This window comes from Carassius carassius, chromosome 6 (assembly GCF_963082965.1).
Source record: "Carassius carassius chromosome 6, fCarCar2.1, whole genome shotgun sequence".
NCBI lineage: Eukaryota > Metazoa > Chordata > Actinopteri > Cypriniformes > Cyprinidae > Carassius > Carassius carassius.
Window position 1 is genome coordinate 18759225 of NC_081760.1, and position 16975 is coordinate 18776199.

At 41.7% G+C, this 16975-nt stretch overlaps 1 protein-coding gene across 1 annotated transcript in view; it reads right to left on the bottom strand.

Annotated features, from left to right (window-relative positions):
- Nucleotides 1-16975, bottom strand: part of LOC132142468 (centrosomal protein of 97 kDa-like) — a 38533-nt gene that overhangs the window by 11768 nt on the left and 9790 nt on the right. The window contains exons 7-8 of the mRNA XM_059552360.1: nt 1686-1852; nt 69-233 (exon numbers count right to left, since the gene is read on the bottom strand). Of these exons, the coding sequence (XP_059408343.1) occupies nt 69-233; nt 1686-1852 (332 nt within the window). The remainder of the gene's footprint in view (nt 1-68; nt 234-1685; nt 1853-16975) is intronic.

The following is a 16975-nucleotide window of genomic DNA, read 5'->3' on the forward strand; positions in this document are numbered from 1 at the left end:
ACTGATGATTAGTGTAGCTCCACGAACCAGAATTTGCTGTAGTTTAAATGGTTTGTTTTGGATGCCACCTTTGTTTGTTGAGGATTCTATCAAGTTTAGCATCCTCTGCTGACTCCAAGGCAGTTGTGGCTGTCAGGGGACACGTGGATGCCAAATATTGGACCAGCTGTGCGTGCTGTCCGGGGCGAAACATACGGCCTTTACCTTGACTGTAAAGCCATTCTCCTTTTAGCCTAGAGACATTGTAGACAGACAGTGTTGTCATTAGTAGTAATGCAGCTGCTTTCCCAAGGTTCCATATCACATAAATCAGTGGATTTCAAGCGGTGGTCAGTGTTTCCCACAGACATATACTTTGCGACGGCACAGAAATTTTTATTTTATCTGAATATGTAATGTCACACACTGTCTGCGACCACAATTGTTATTTGAAAATGTTAACTTTAACAGAAGGAACCAGATTTGCTTTCTCGTACACACTCACTCAATGGATAGACAATCTGACAGGAATGGCTTGATACACCTACCAGATCAGAGTATGTATAATAAACAGAAACTGAGAGCATGTAAATCTTTAGATGCTTATACTAACAGTGCCAATTGTAAGCAAATGCAACTACTTGAACACACAATTGACACATAAAATGGGCCTTCACTGTTCCCTGCACTTATGGCAATTGCAGAAAGTGAGACGACACAAACGGTTTCCTTTATGTTTAGCCTCTGGTCGTTATTTAACTCGTTCCCCAATTCCTGATTAGGTGGGCATGCATCTAAAGAGAAATCTTTAGACACAGAACCAAACCATAATCCATACCAACAAAAGACAATAGTTTATTTAACCTTAACTGATATTAAACGTGCACTGCAAACGTGAGCATTTTTGGTGTTTGTTTCTGTCCAGTCTGCTTGTTTTACTGCATTTAACCACAGCTTTCGTAGTTTTTTTGTCTGACAATGGCAACCGGTATGCAATTAAATGTGTGCTCAAATTTTTTTGAGTGTGTACTCCATCCATTCTGACACTTAAAGATGACATTTTAAGCTCCTATGTAGCTGACTCTGTGCTCGTTTGTATTGGCTGTCTCCAGTTATCCCATTATTTTGCTTCCAGATAATGCTGTGACGTAATTGTGATGTCGGCACTAAAAGGGTCTATAGGAAAGATGAAAAGAAAATATAAAAACACCCACACCGTATTTTAATTTTTAAACATGCAGTGCTCATGTTTATTCAATGAAGTCAAAGCCTTTTTGAAAAATCCAATTGAAAATTATTTGTGGGCCACCACAAATAAATAAATGTATGGGAAACACTGGACAGTCTTAGAAATTTAAGTGTTGGTGAAAATGGGGTTGAATAAACATGCAACAGAAACTGAGGATAATTTGTACACTACTTGAAATGCTAGATAATTGTTTAGATGTTGGTGAAATCCCTCAGAACCAAGATATTATATAGTCTGCAAGTTTTTGTTGTATTGTTGATGTGGTCCACTACCTGAAAAGGTTTGAGACAAGTAAACAGCTAATGCTAACCCTGTAAGATTAGAAGAGTACATTTCTTAAAGTACTGTCAAATGCAAAATGATGTGACAATCTGTGCAAAATGATTTGTAGCACAACAGTAAAACACAGATTTAAACATGGACTGTTTTTTTGTACTGAAAAAGTAATCTAACTTACCCCTCTTTCTGTGAAACCACAAATCCATCCAGCACCTTCAAACTGAGACACCAGCTCACCACATACGGGCGATAATCACAGCCGGGCAGAGACGGTGTGGCCATGACACATGGGTTACTCATGATGGACAGATGCTCTAGACTGTGCAGTGGAGCTAAATATGACACCTGGACATGAGATACACAAAGAAAACAAATAAACACCAAAATCTACTTAACAAAATTAATGATTAGTAGAGGTGGGCGATATAGCCTCAAAATTATATCACGATATTTCAAGAATATTTGCGATAATGATATTTATGATGATATAGAAAAATATGGAACGTTTTATTGGTGATTGCAGCTGGCAGGCAGCAGCATTTAATAGTGGAAACAAAATGAAGGACATTTTCAAGTTCGAGTTCAAGTTCAAGATCAGCTTTATTGTTATTCTGCTACATGTGTGGACATACAGTTTGACGAAATGTTGTGGCTCACAGGACCAAGGTGCTACATAAATACAGACATACAACAATTTAGTAAAACAGTATACACAACTAACCTACTGACAGATTTTGACTATAAATATACTATATATAAATGTTTACCTATACATAAGCTAAAAAAATACAGACTATAAGAATGCTTCACATAATAATATACCTATACACAATTGTCCTACGGACAGATTTTGACTTTAAATATACTATATATAAATGTTTACTTATACATAAACTAAAAAATACAAACTGTACAAATGCAACACATAAACACTGTACCTATACACAACTAATCTACTAACAGATTTTGAATATGAATATACTATATATAATTGTTTACCTGTACATATACTGAATAATATATATAAGTAATAGACTATACGAATGTGTAATGATAAAACCTTCATCTTCATCCGGAAGAAGGAGGCGGGAACCGGCGGACAATCAACATGACATTTTAATAATACAAAATAAACACAAAACAGCGCACCAGCCCCTCACGGACGACTGGTGCGCTCAAATAAAAACCAAAACACAACTAAAAGCCCAGGCCTGGACCTCTCTCATCCTTCACTGTCGTCGCTCCAGTTTTATATCCTTCCATCTCCTACGTGGGACTCGAGACCGGCAGTGGGTCGCAGGTGTCACTGATTTCCCAATCATTGCCGGCCTCCCTCCTTGTTCCCACGTCCCTCGGCCCCGCCCCACTCGCCACAGAATGCTTCACATAATACTGTACTTGTGCAAAGAGAAACATTGTAAGTCAAGAAGCTGGCTGGGGAACAGTGCAAGATGATTTGTAGTACATGAGCATGTAAACAGACATTTTACTTTTGTGAGAAAAGACAAGTCTTTTGTGGGATTATGTACTTACAGCAGTGTATGAAAAGTGTCTAGTTTGCATAGAGGAGAATTTCACTAAAATGGTTTGAATTACACACACACAAAAAGAATGTTTCAGACAGTTTTTCCGTGATGTGGAAAGGTTGGGGGATGTTTGGGGGGCTGGAGGAGGTGAGATGGTTCATGTTTCAGGAGGTAGGGGGTTTGTGTGGGGTTTCAGAGGATGGTGGGGTGATTTGAGTTTAGTTGCCTGGGAGAAAAAGCTGTTGAGCAGTCTGACGGAGCTGCCTCTGATGCTCCGGTACCGTCTTACTGATGGTAGGAGTTAGAAGAGACTGTGGGAGGGATGGGTGGGGTCCCCCACGATACTGTTTGCTTTACTGGAGCATTTGCCTGCTGCACTACAGTTCCCATACCAGACAGTGATGCAGCTGGTCAGCACGCTCTCTATGGTTCCTCTGTAGAATGTGGTGAGGATGGGTGGAGGGAGACTTGCTCTTTTCAGCCGGCGGAGAAAGTTAGGCACTGTTGTGCCTTCTTGGAGAGTGACATGGTGTTGGTAGTATAGGTGAGTTCCTCTGTGATGTGCACATTTAAGAATTTAGTGCTGCTGACTAGGGTTGGGAACCGAGAACCGGTTCTTATTCAGAACCGGTTATGTTCTTTGAAAAGAACTGGAACCGTGAGCAATTTCTACGTTTCGGTTCTGAAAACGGTTCTGGTGTGACACGTGACCAAGTCCTGTGAGCAGCCATCCGCCGGTGTTCTGACGATTCAGCGTTTGCCGTAAAGGATGTCACAAAGCAAATAACAGAAACGCCACCCTGCCTCTTTAATTAATGAGCACATTGATTCCAATGACGCACATTCAACAGAAGCGCTGTGCCGCGTCGCATTGTGTCTTTAACTAACGAACACATCGTTTCCCTCGACTGTATGCACACTTGCGCCTCTAATAACTGTGCACGTCGTTCTGTCTGACTGTACATGTACCGGCAGAACGCAGCACCTGCCGCCACTAAATTACATTATATTTGTCCCTTACTGTAATTAATATACATACTGACTTCAACTACGACCACTAAATAAATAGACTAAATAAATAGACTAAACTAAATAAATTGCTACTGTTATGCAAGTATGAGGGTTATATTATTTAATGTACAGGTAATTTCAAGAGTGATAAACAAAGTAATAGAAAATATTTTATGTTTAAATGTTTAAAAATGTGGAAAGCACTCACTGCATCACACCATCTCCTGACTACATTATTATATGTAAAATAGGGTCTTTATGGTGTGTGTGTGTGTGTTCAAGGTTACAAGTATAACAGTTTATATTTCAGTCATTTAGGGAAATGAACGAGTGTCTCAGCCCTCAAGGGACTATTTGGCCAACCAGCTTATTCTTGCTAGAAAAACAAAATGTTACTGATAGTGTAAAAAACTACCAAGACGGCCTTCTCGACCCCAAGTGGTCACTGGCAGTACCGGGTCCTTCCCTTCAGCCTACACGGGGCTCTGGCCACCTTCCAGCGACTGATGGACGTCCTCCTGCGTCCGCACCAAGCATACGCGGCTGCCTACCTCGATGATGTCGTCATACATTCGGAGACTTGAGAAGACCATCTGAAGTGGCTGCGGAGGGTGCTGTTGGAACAACGCTGGGCTGGCCTGACCGCCAACCCCCGGAAGTGTCACATGGCCCTCGCTGAAGCTAAGTACCTAGGGTACCAGGTGGGTCGCGGCCTGATAAGAATGCAAGAGAAGAAGGTGGCAGCTATCCTCTCCACGCCACGGCCTACTTCCAAAACTCAGGTACAGGCCTTTTTGGGGTTGGCGGGGTACTACCGCTGCTTTATCCCTAACTTCTCCTTCTTAGCTTCTTCCCTGACAGACCTGACCAGGAAGGGGCAGCCGGAGAAGATCCCTTGGACGCCCGAGACAGAGGCGGCCTTCCAACGGATAAAGTCAGCCCTCACGTCAGAGCAGGTGCTCCGAGCCCCCGACTTCAACTGCCCTGCGGCAGACGGACGCATCCGACACCGGGTTGGGAGCCGTTCTATCCCAGGGCCACAATGGTGAAGAACACCCGGTGATCTACATAAGCCGAAAGCTGACCCCCGCAGAGGAACGATACGCCACAGTAGAGGGAGTGGGCAGTCCTGGAGCTCATGTATTACCTCCTCGGCCGCCACTTCACCCTCGTAACCGACCACGCTCCCCTACAGTGGATGGCCCGAGCTAAGGAGACAAATGTCAGGGTGAATCAGTGGTTCCTCGCGCTCCAGGACTTCAACTTCACCGCGCAACACCGAGCAGGGACGGCCAACGCAAATGCCGACGGACTCTCCCGAATATGGGCAGCTTTCGCAGGTCTGTCAGGGTCCACTCTCCACCCTCCCCCGATCTCCCCGCTTCTCCACAGGAACAGGACGAGTGTGATACGTGTCCCGAGCTCTCATCAGCGTCGCCCTTGAAACCGAGCAGGTGTCACGGGCTGAGTGGCCACACCTGCGCCCCATCAAGCTCTGGCTACATAAACCCAGCAAACGAACGCAGAGGTGAGAGATGTCTCCACAAGACTCGGCTAACCCCATCTTCTATAGTTTCTACAGAGAGCAGTGTGTAACCGCCAGCCCCACCGCACATGGGAGAGCACGGACCCACACTGCACAGCGGTGAAGAGGAATTGAAGAGGAAGCCGAGCACCAAGCACCAAACCGCCTCACGCCAACCCCCTTTTCACTAATAAAATCCACCCTTTGGGGAACTTACCTGCATCCTCGCATCGTGTCCTTCTTCACCCCGCCACAGTATTTTTATGCGTTAGTAGAGTCAAACACTTACATAAAGCACCTTTAAGTACATTTTGTATTACAACAAATACCTGCAGAGGGCACCAATGGCCTGGCCATGCTTCACTTTACAGTGTGATTCAAAGATGTTTAAATCCATGTAATTTGAATATTTTGACACATGCAAACTCTGTTTTGGGGTTTTTAACTTTTATTTTAAAATCGCAATGTACAACAAATCACATAGGCTTAATAGAAATATGTTGATGTATTCTCCTGTGTTTGCATGGTTATATTATTTATTTATGTGAGATAATACACACGTTTTCCCAGATGAACATTAAACAACCCACACTCACAGTATATGCAGAGGGAGAGTTTGTGGACTGAACTGCTGAGATGCAGCGCTCCAGACTTTTAAATGATAACCGTGCAACAGGGTTGTGCCGATAGACGATAGTATCGTGTATCGACGATCGTCAGAGATATCGACATAAGCAGAATTCTCTGTCGATAATCAAGACGATATTAGGCTCATTTTCCTATTAATGTATTAGATTATAATAATAATAACTATTATTTTTATTTTTATTAGGCTGCTTATTATAATTTGGCTTTTAAACTGCCCAGCTATTTCACTTAATTTCACTTCCCGCATTTCACACACACACCTCGCCGTTACAAAGTCTCCATCCACAAACAGACGTACATCGTCTGCAGATATAAGGTATTTCATTGCACTTTAACAAGTAATCTAAACGGCCTATATACTGTATGTGCAATATATTAAACGAGCCCTCACTAACTGAGTTTAATGCCACAGTTATGTTAGAATGCATCTCATTCTTGTTTCTGTTGCGGTGCGTCAGACTCGTCATGAGGCGCGCGGTCCGGAGCGCTGTATGACTGATGCATCAGTTCAATTCAACTTTACTACAAATATATCAACTTACCTGTTTTAAATACTTTATATTTAAATGTTCGTTTATGCCCAATATAAGTGTTTAACTGTTGGACTTTAAATGAAATCTGCTATTGATTTTCACCGTTGACTGATTTTGCAGAACATTTAGACTGATAACTTCCCAGCGCAGATGCGGACGTGCGATATGACAGTTGCGTCCGACCATGTATGAACTAGCTGTTTTAAATACAGTATTTTTATATTTAACGTTAGTTAAATCAGTCAGTATGTTTGAAAGTAATTTTTGTTTTATTATTGGTGACTCCATAGGCTCTCTCTCGCGCACCTGCGCGGTTTAAAGCACCCAATAGTTATGCTATGACAAGAACAAAGAGTCTCTCTCTTGCTCCACCCATGCTCGATAATATTGTTTATCGTCGATCTCACGGGCTGACGATATGACGATTTGAAAAATGACCATATCGCCCAACACTACCGTGCAACACAAAGCACCTCAGACTTTATTTGAGTTCCCAAATGAAACCCAAATAAATAGCACATGCAGTAAAAGACTGAACAATATAATGCAAGCACTATCAAAGGTTTCACCACAAAATCAACTTTTTACTGATATTGTGAGATCACTTGCACTGCTAAAAGCCAGGAGAAACAGCTCTGTATTTATATCAGACGCGCTAAATGATTCATTTTGAGAGAAAACTAAACGTTTTTATTGAAAACAAAATGAACACTAATTTTATATATACTGCCTTTTAAACATTGAGGGACTTTTCAAGTAACTTTTCATAAATATGGATGTTTTCAAGGGTTTCCCAGGCCTTTAAAAAAAAATAAAATAATAATAATTCACGAACTTCAAGCACTTCAAGAAAACAGTGCCATATGAAAAAAAAAAACATAATTGATAACCCTCACATTAACGGATACTCTGAGTGCCAGTCTTGCAGTGTAAACAAAATCTAGATAACATTATGTGATGTATTTCAGTTAGAGTAATTCTCAATATCAGTGTAGGTTGGGTACATTATAAAGTACCAGATGTTTAAGCTTGCTTGGCATACACCAGATTAATAAATGCAAGGTTCAGTGACATACAATAGAGCAAATGTATGTTATGTCAACTAGCTTGAACATCTCACTTGGGTGCGGTCCTATTAAAGAGTTAGTTCACCCAAAAATGAAAATTAGTCCATAAATTACTCACCCTCAAGGCATCGTAAAATTTATATGACTTTATATGACTGTATATGAATATGACATGTATATGACTTTCTTCTTTCAGAAGAATCCAGTCAAAGTTATAGTAAAAATTATCCTGGCTATTTCAAGCTCTATCATTGCAGTCAGCAGGTCATACAGTTGAAAATTTCTGCGTGCTTCCATCGGTGAGATATAAAGCGTTTTGTCCAAGTGCGCATCAGGGGGGACAGACGCGCTCTTGTGCAAGACCCGCTCTCTATCTCATAAGAAGGGCCTGAGCGGCAGTCTTATGATATATCGATCGGATCTCATTTGTGAAGCACTATTTGTCCCTTCAGCTGTCAGTCTGAGCTGTGTGCTCCAGTCAGAGTTGCTGAATTTGACACTTCTGCGTCAACAGCGGGGGGAGGGAGTGGGCAGTGAGTGCCCATTTCCTTCTCCGCCGGGTCAGCGCTGGCCGATGGGATATTGCGTTCTCGGCTGTTTGTAAACACAGATCACACGCGGAAAGGTCTGAGGAGACGCGTCGCGGTGATTATCAAATGAATAATAATCATACTACAAGTTAGGGATGACCACCGTCGCCGTGGAGAGGACAGGACGCGCATCTGGTGAGGCTATACGCGTGTTAGTTACTTTTATTTCTTCGAATCTTTATTTTGAAGCGTGGAAGCTCCGCTTAATACCATATATTAACAATATGGTAAACTGTTTATTGACAGAAAAGTACAGTACATGATGCATCTCAGTGAAAGTACATTAAATACACATGGATTATTACAGTACTGTGTGGATGAACATATATTCGTTTGTTGGCGTTCTGAAGGTCGTGTAGCAGCGTCTGGCTCGCGGATTTGTGCTGATAATGCGTCAAAACAAACAAAGTGATGCAGGAAGATGAAAGATACAGAGGATGGAGACAGGTCAGATCTCCTAATCATTAGACCAATACAGAATGGACATAAATGAAGTGATATAAATCTGGAGATTGTGGATTCTATTTTAGATTGTGATAGACCATATATATTTAATAATTTAATGTAGTTTTCTAGTTTGCAGTTTGACTTATCCTCTTTCAAAGACTGTTCAGAAAACACACACACAAAAAAAGCACATTGTATTGAGGTGGTTCATCATATGTGAAACAACATAAATAATACTATTTGTCACAAACAGCAGCTTTTTATGTAACTTCAGAGTGTTTTCTGTAAAATAATATACAGATATTGCATGTTTCCCCTCTGCATGTAAGTATGGGAACATTTCATATTTGTGTAGGCAGAAATTGTATACAAAAAGTGTATTATTCCTTCCTTCAGTTGGAATGGAATAACTTTTGCATAGATTATGATAGAAACAAATTTCCTTTTTCCTCTATTAGCTGACATGTGCTGGAAACACATACAATAGGTCTGAAGCTGCTAGGCCCTTCATTGCCTGAGCTATACTATTTCAAACTTTATAAAAATAAAATAAAAAAGCGCCTTGTTTTTTTCTCTATTTATTATAACACAGGCAGCATATATAATCATTTTTATCAATTTCAACAGTGTTTTATGTCATTTCAAAGGGTTTCCTTTAAAATGATACCAAACTTATGTATTTGCACCTCTGCATGTAGGAATGGGAAGCTTTTTAATTTAGGTAGGAAAATGGCAGACGGAAATCCCCAAAATAGCATTTGAGCTTTTAAAGAAATTCAATGCACACATACTGAAGTAGTTTAAGTCTTTGGTCCTTTTAATTGTGATGATTTTGGCTCATATTTAACAAAAGCCCATCAATTCACTATCTCTACAGATTAGATTATGGTGACATGCCAATCAGCTAATCAACTCAAAACACCTGCAGAGGTTTCCTAAGCCTTCAAAATGGTCTCTCAGTTTGGTTCACTAGGCTACACAATCATGAGGAAGACTGCTGATCTGACAGCTGTCCAGAAAACAATCATTGACACCCTTCACAAGGTGGGTAAGCCACAAATATTTATTGCCAAAGAAGCTGGCTGTTCACAGCTGTATCCAAGAATGTTAACAGAAAGTCGAGTGGAAGGAAAAAGTGTGGAAGAAAAAATGCAGCCATATGAGGATTGTCAAGCAATATCGATTCAAGAATTTGAGTGAACTTCACAAGTAATGGACTGAGGCTGGGGTCAAGGCATACAGACATGTCAAGGAATTTAGCTACAGTTGTTGTATTCCTCTTGTTACGCCACTCCTGAACCACAGACAACATCAGAGGCATCATACCTGGGCTAAGGAGAAGAAGAACTAGACTGCAGCCCAGTGGTCCAAAGTCCTCTTTTTAGATGATAGCAAGTTTTGTATTTCATTTGGAAAACAAGGTCCTAGAGTCTGGTTGAAGGGTGGAAAAGCTCATAAGCCCAAGTTGCTTGAAGTCCAGTGTTAAGTTACCACAGTCTGTGATGATTTGTGGTGCAATGGCATCTGCTGGTGTTAGTTTAATTGTGTTTTTTGAAAACCAAAGTCACTGCACCTATTACCATTTACCTAGAAATTTTGAAGCAATTCATGCTTCCTTCTGCTGATCAGCTTTTTGAAGATGCTGATTTTATTTTAAAGCAGGATTTGGCACCTGCCCACACTGCCAAAATCAAAATGACCATGGTGTTGGTGTGCTTGACTGGCCAGCAAACTCACCAAACCTGAACCCTATAAAGAATCTATATACCAGATTAGGAGATTCGTCTGTCGTCATCTCTGAGAGAATACACGCTGTTAATGTGTGCATCGTCAGATGCCCTCAAGCGGCGTCAGTTTTTACTTTCACTATGATGGGTAAAGACGTTCCCCAGCATAAGTTTTACTTGCATAAAATTTGCTCGTTACTTGTATGATATTCACTGGCTCGCCTTCACGGTTTACATTTACATTTAATCATTTAGCAGACGCTTTTATCTAAAGCGACTTAAAAATGAGAACAATAGAAGCAGTCAGGTCAACAAGAGAACAACAACAGTATACAAGTGCCGTGACAAGTCTCAGTTAGTCTAGTATAGAACGCATAGGCAGGTTTTTTTTTTTTTTTTTATAAAATGAAAAGACAAGTAAAGGAAAAGTGCTAGTGTTAGTTGGTTAAGTGCAGGCGAAAAAGATGAGTCTTTAGATGTTTCTTGAAAATGAGTAAAGACTCAGCTGTATGAATTGAGATTGGGAGGTCATTCCACCAGCTGGGCACAGTCCAGGAAAAGGTCCGTGAGAGTGATTTTGAACTTCTTTGGGATGGTACCACAAGGCGTCGTTCACTTGCAGAGCGCAAACTTCTGGAGGGCACATAGGATTTAACCAATGAGTTTAGGTAAGTTGGTGCCGTGCCAGTGGTCGTCTTGTATGCTAGCATCAGTACCTTGAATTTGATGCGAGCAGCTACTGGTAGCCAGTGTAACCTGATGAGGAGAGGAGTAACGTGAGCTTTTTTTGGCTCATTGAAGACAACCCTCGCTGCTGCATTCTGGATCAATTGCAGAGGCTTGACAGTACATGCAGGAAGGCCTGCCAGGAGAGCATTACAACAGTCCAGTCTGGAGAGAACAAGAGCTTGGACAAGAAGTTGGGTTGCTTGCTCTGACAGGAAGGGTCTAATCTTCCTAATGTTGTATAAGGCAAACCTGCAGGACCGGGTAGTTGTAGCAATGTGGTCTGTGAAGCTTAACTGATGATCCATCACAACTCCTAGGTTTCTAGCTGTCCTCGAAGGAGTAATGGTTGATGAGCCCAGCTGTATAGAGAAGTTGTGATGAAGCAATGGATTAGTTGGAATCACCAGGAGCTCTGTCTTCGTAAGGTTAAGCTGAAGGTGATGGTCATTCATCCAGCTAGAGATGTCACTCAGACAGGCTGAAATGTGAGCAGCTACCGTCGGGTCATCTGGTTGGAATGAGAAGTAGAGTTGGGTGTCATCAGCGTAGCAGTGATAAGAAAAGCCATGCTTCTGAATGACAGATCCTAATGATGTCATGTAGATGGAGAAGAGAAGTGGTCCAAGTACTGAGCCTTGAGGAACCCCAGTAGCAAGGTGGTGTGACTTTGAAACATCACCCCTCCAAGACACACTGAAGGATCTGTCAGAGAGGTAGGACTTAACCCACAGGAGTGCTGTTCCAGAGATGCCCATCTTTCTGAGGGTGGACAGGAGAATCTGGTGATTAACAGTGTCAAAAGCAGCAGAAAGGTCCAGTAAGATGAGTACCGAGGATTTTGAAGCTGCTCTTGCTAGTCGCAGGGCTTCAGTAACCGAGATCAGAGCAGTCTCAGTTGAGTGGCCACTTTTGAAGCCAGATTGGTTGCTGTCCAGGAGGTGGTTCTGTACAAGGAACATAGAAAACTGGTTGAACACAGCTCGCTCAAGTGTCTTTGCAATGAATGGAAGAAGGGATACCGGTCTGTAGTTTTCAAGAAGCGCTGGATTTAGAGATGGTTTCTTGAGCAGTGGGCTTACCGAGCCTGCCTGAATGCTGAGGGAAATGTTCCAGAGTGAAGAGAGGAGTTGATAACGTGAGTAAGCGAAGGTATGACTGAAGAAGAGATCGCTTGAAGGAGGTGAGTGGGGATCGGATCAATTGGACAAGTAGTAGGATGATTGGACAGGAGAAGTTTGGAGACGTCCATCTCTGAGAGTGAGGAGAAGGAGGAAAACAGAAGTAGCCTATTTCCAATACTGCAATGCACCCACGCTACAAAACCCTGAATAGTCAGATGTGTCATGGACACGCTCTTGGCTCTTCCTGTAACAATGTGCTGAAACATGGCAAATAAACCCAAATAATTAAAAAAATATAATAATAATAATAATTACGGTATTAATCTCTATTCTATTATGTTTATGACATTCCCAATTATAGTTATTAATGTTGTGCATTGCTGTTGTGCACAAGCTGTGTGTGCTGAAGCTAAAGAGCTGAATGAACACCGGTAAACTGAAGTGCTGCCAGCTTATTTAACACAGGGGAATGCACCATATATTCAGATATTTATACAACATAAATATTACGTGCTAATCAGAATGTGTAACTTCTATTGTGGATGTGCTCTTGGCTCTTCCCGCAACAACGCGCTGAAACACGGAATGATAATAATACTCATTATAATGTTTTATATATATATATGACAATCTCAATCATAGTTATTGTTGTAATCTGCATCTGCTGAACTAAAGATGATCACCATCAAACTGAAGCGTGCTCTGTTAACCCTCTATATAGCTTAACCAAACACATTCTTTATGAGAAAAATGTATATGCATAAAATAAACACACATTATTACAACGTACAATTGCACAAAAGACTGTAAATGCACATACAAACTTAACTGTGCTAGTCATGTGTTGATCCGTTGGTGATGCACTCTTTCCTTAACAACGCGCTAAAACATGGGCGAACAAAGATTCCATTAAATTATTTTATAGTAGCTAATGATCTCATTATAATATGACAGACTTGCCCTGCACATGTTGCAGTTCATTGTATTTTCATTCGAAGTAATTCCAATAACATTTCAAGCAATTAAAAACCATCATGGTGAATAGTGTGTATCTGAAGTGTCACTGCAGGAAATAATGCATTATTTATCGGCTCTAAGATATCGGCCAAATTCTTTCATCGGTTTGATAATGTTAACAGAAAAATTTACATTTATCGGCCGAAACCGATATGGTGGCCGAGATATTGTGCATCCCTAGAATTTAATACACAAGTTTCACAATTTGAGCTTTTCCACTACATTCTAATTTGCACCTGTAAGAATCACTGAAATGTAGCTTTCGCCAACATTTGTACATGGAAGCAGCTCCGGGAAGATAACATATGAGGTCAGTGTTGTGCATGCACTAGCGAGTCTCGTGAAAACCAACGTATGTTAACAGGAGCAAAGGTAGCAAAGTTTCCTTAATTTAGCAAAGGAAAATCAGTCTCCTCTTGGCCTCTCCTCTGACATTCTTCTTTACAAATCATTGTTTTGTACTTCTAATTAGAGTTGTTTTGATCTCTCCCCTGCACTTCCATGTTTGTCACTTCTGAGCAGCACATGGGCAAAGCCGACCTCATACTGTACATCATCCGCCCAGAACTGCTTCCATTTGCAACAGTGAGCGCAAGCTAGATTAAATTGATTATTATGTTTTAAATATGGTTATTTTTCTTAAAAAAATGCATCGATTCGCTGCAAGCGGCCTTTGTTTACCACTAGAGCCATATGAGACCCTTTTTTTTAATGAATGGGCACTTTTTATTTCAGAAGAAGAAGAAAGTCATATAAACCTAGGATGCCTTGGTGAGTAATTTATGACCTAATTTAAATTTTTGGGTGAACTAACTCTTTAACAATAGTCCCGCACCCAAGTGAGATGATCAGGCTAGTTGACATAACATTCACTTGCTCTATTGTTTGTCACTGAGCCTTGCATTTATTAATCTGGTTGTATGCCAAGCAAACTTAAACATCTGGTACTTTTTAATGTACGGAACATTGATATTGAGAATTACTCTAACTGAAATACATCATGTGGTGGAAAAATTCATTTAACATTATTTCTGTATGCCTATATATGCATGTGTTTTCTTAGAATTGTTGTATGCCTATATATGCATGTGTTTTCTTAGAATTGTTGTGTGAACTTTTATGGCCTAAGAGTAATGGCAAACAGGTGGTTCACGGAGACGTGTGGGTTCAGAAGGATGACACCTGGGGGGGGGATGTCTGAGAATGACCTGAGAGGGTCATTGGGCCATATAGTGGGGGGACAATGCCTGAGGATGACCTGAGGGGGTCACCTAAGTCCTAAATGTGTGAGAAACCGCCCATAGAGAGTGTTCCTTGTTATGTGTGGAAATTTACAGCTGCTAAGACTTGTAACCTTGAAGCAGCATAGGGATATAAGGTGGAGGACTGCCCTCTTCCTGGGTCAGTTTCACTCTGCAGGAACTCAGTGTTGCTGTATGACTGTCTGACCTTCTTTGCAAAGAATAAAAGCTTTCTTTTTAATTATACCTGAGAATGAGTCTGTCTCTTATGCTGATGAGAGTTGATTTAAATCACATAATGTAATCTAGATTTTGTTTACACTGCAAGACTGGCACTCATAGTATCCATTAATGTGAGGGTTATCAATTATGTTTTTTTCTCATATGGCACTGTTTTCCAGCAAATATCTATTTGTAAATGTATGACTGTCCTGTGAAGTTTTTTTTCTCTAATAATATTACTGGAGGAAATAAAAAAAATTCTGGTAGAACTGATAATTTTAAGTGGGGTTAAATAAAAAAATCCTAACTGCTTGTCTATTCCTTTTAAGGCAGGCGAAAATGGTGCGATTTTTGCTGAGGTTCGAGTTCGCAGACAATTTTTTTATCTCGGGTGACAATCACAGATGCTCACATGTGTAATGTCGGAAGAAGGGGAGGAAGCAAGTGCAAGTCAATAGTATTTAATGAAGCAATCAAACAAACAAGTAACATAAAACAGGATGATAGGTAGGTGCGGCGAAGTCTGATAGCAATCCGGGGAGTGACAATATCCGATGGTGATCCAGGAAATGGCGGTGAGGAGAGGCAGCAGGAGAGCGTGACAAAGGGACTGAGATGAGCGAGTCGTGGAGGTGAAGGATGATATGCGTTGCAGGTGAGGAGTGGATGGGGTTCCGAAAGACGATCCAATGACAAGAAGAACAAAGAGAACAGGAACGAGAGACCAGGCATAAACACAGGGACTGCAAACAATGCTCTGACACTCAGAAGAGTGAAAGAAAGGGCAATAAGTAGGGATCACAATAAGTACTGGAATCCTCGTCCCCTCCGTCTCGAGTCCAGAATACGATTGACCGAATAGGTGGGTTCCCCATCTACAAGTCGCGGCGGTGGGGGAACCGAGGCGGGTGGGTTAATCTGTGAATAAAACACAGGTTTGACTGTCACTGGACTAATAATCTTGGTGACAGGAACGGGCCAATAAATTTGGGAGCTAACTTATTAGAGACGAAATGTAGCGGAATGTTGTTGGTAGAAGGCGCCACTTTTTTTTACCCACAACGTATACGGGAGGCTTAGACCTGTGGCGATCGGCCTTGGCCTTGGTGCGCACCCTCACCACGTGCGGTGGCACCTCTGGACAAAAGTGTGGGCAGAGGGGACAACGACTTCAGATTCCAGACTAGGAAAAATAGGTGGCTGGTAACCTATACTACACCCAAACGGGGAGAGGCCCGTAGCTGACACTGGTAGCGAGTTATGAGCGTACTCAACCACAGAGTTGTTGACTCCAGGAAGAAGGATTCTTGGAGACTAAACATCGCAACGTTCTTTCTAAATCTTGGTTGACCCGCTCAGACGGACCGTTGCTCTGTAGATGATAACCAGAAGACAGACTAACCATCGCTCCTAATAATTTACAAAACTCTTTCCAAAACTTGGACACAAATTGGGATCCCGTCAGAAACCCAGTCTACCAGGAGGCCATGTAACCGAAAGACGTGATCAATTACAGTAACTGCTGTCTGTCCACTACGGTCAAACCGACTGTCATACCATTAGAGGGCGGGAGGGCGGTAACAAAATCTAAAGCGATGTGGGACCAGGGTCTCAAAGGGACAGACAGCGGTTGAAGAAGCCCATCTGGAGGTTGGTTAGACGTCTTACCACCGACGCAAACTGAGCAGACCAAAACAAAATCATGAATGTCGCGAGCCATAAGTGGCCATCAGAATTGTTGCTTTACTAAGCACTTGGTGCGGCTTATCCCTGGATGACAAGCGACATTGGAGCAGTGACCCCACTGAATGACGTCGGACCGTAACTCCTCCGGAACGAACAACCGATTCAGTGGGGACCCGGGCGGAGGCGTTACCCCTTCTAAGGCTGTCTTGACCTTCAACTCGACCTCCCATATGAGTGATGAAATGACTGTACTCTCAGGTAAAATACACTCGGGAGTCACCGGGCATTCGGAAGGATAAAAAGAAGTGACAAAGAATCAGGTTTGACGTTTTTGGAAACTGGGCGGTACGATAGGGAAAAATCAAAGCGACCGAAAAA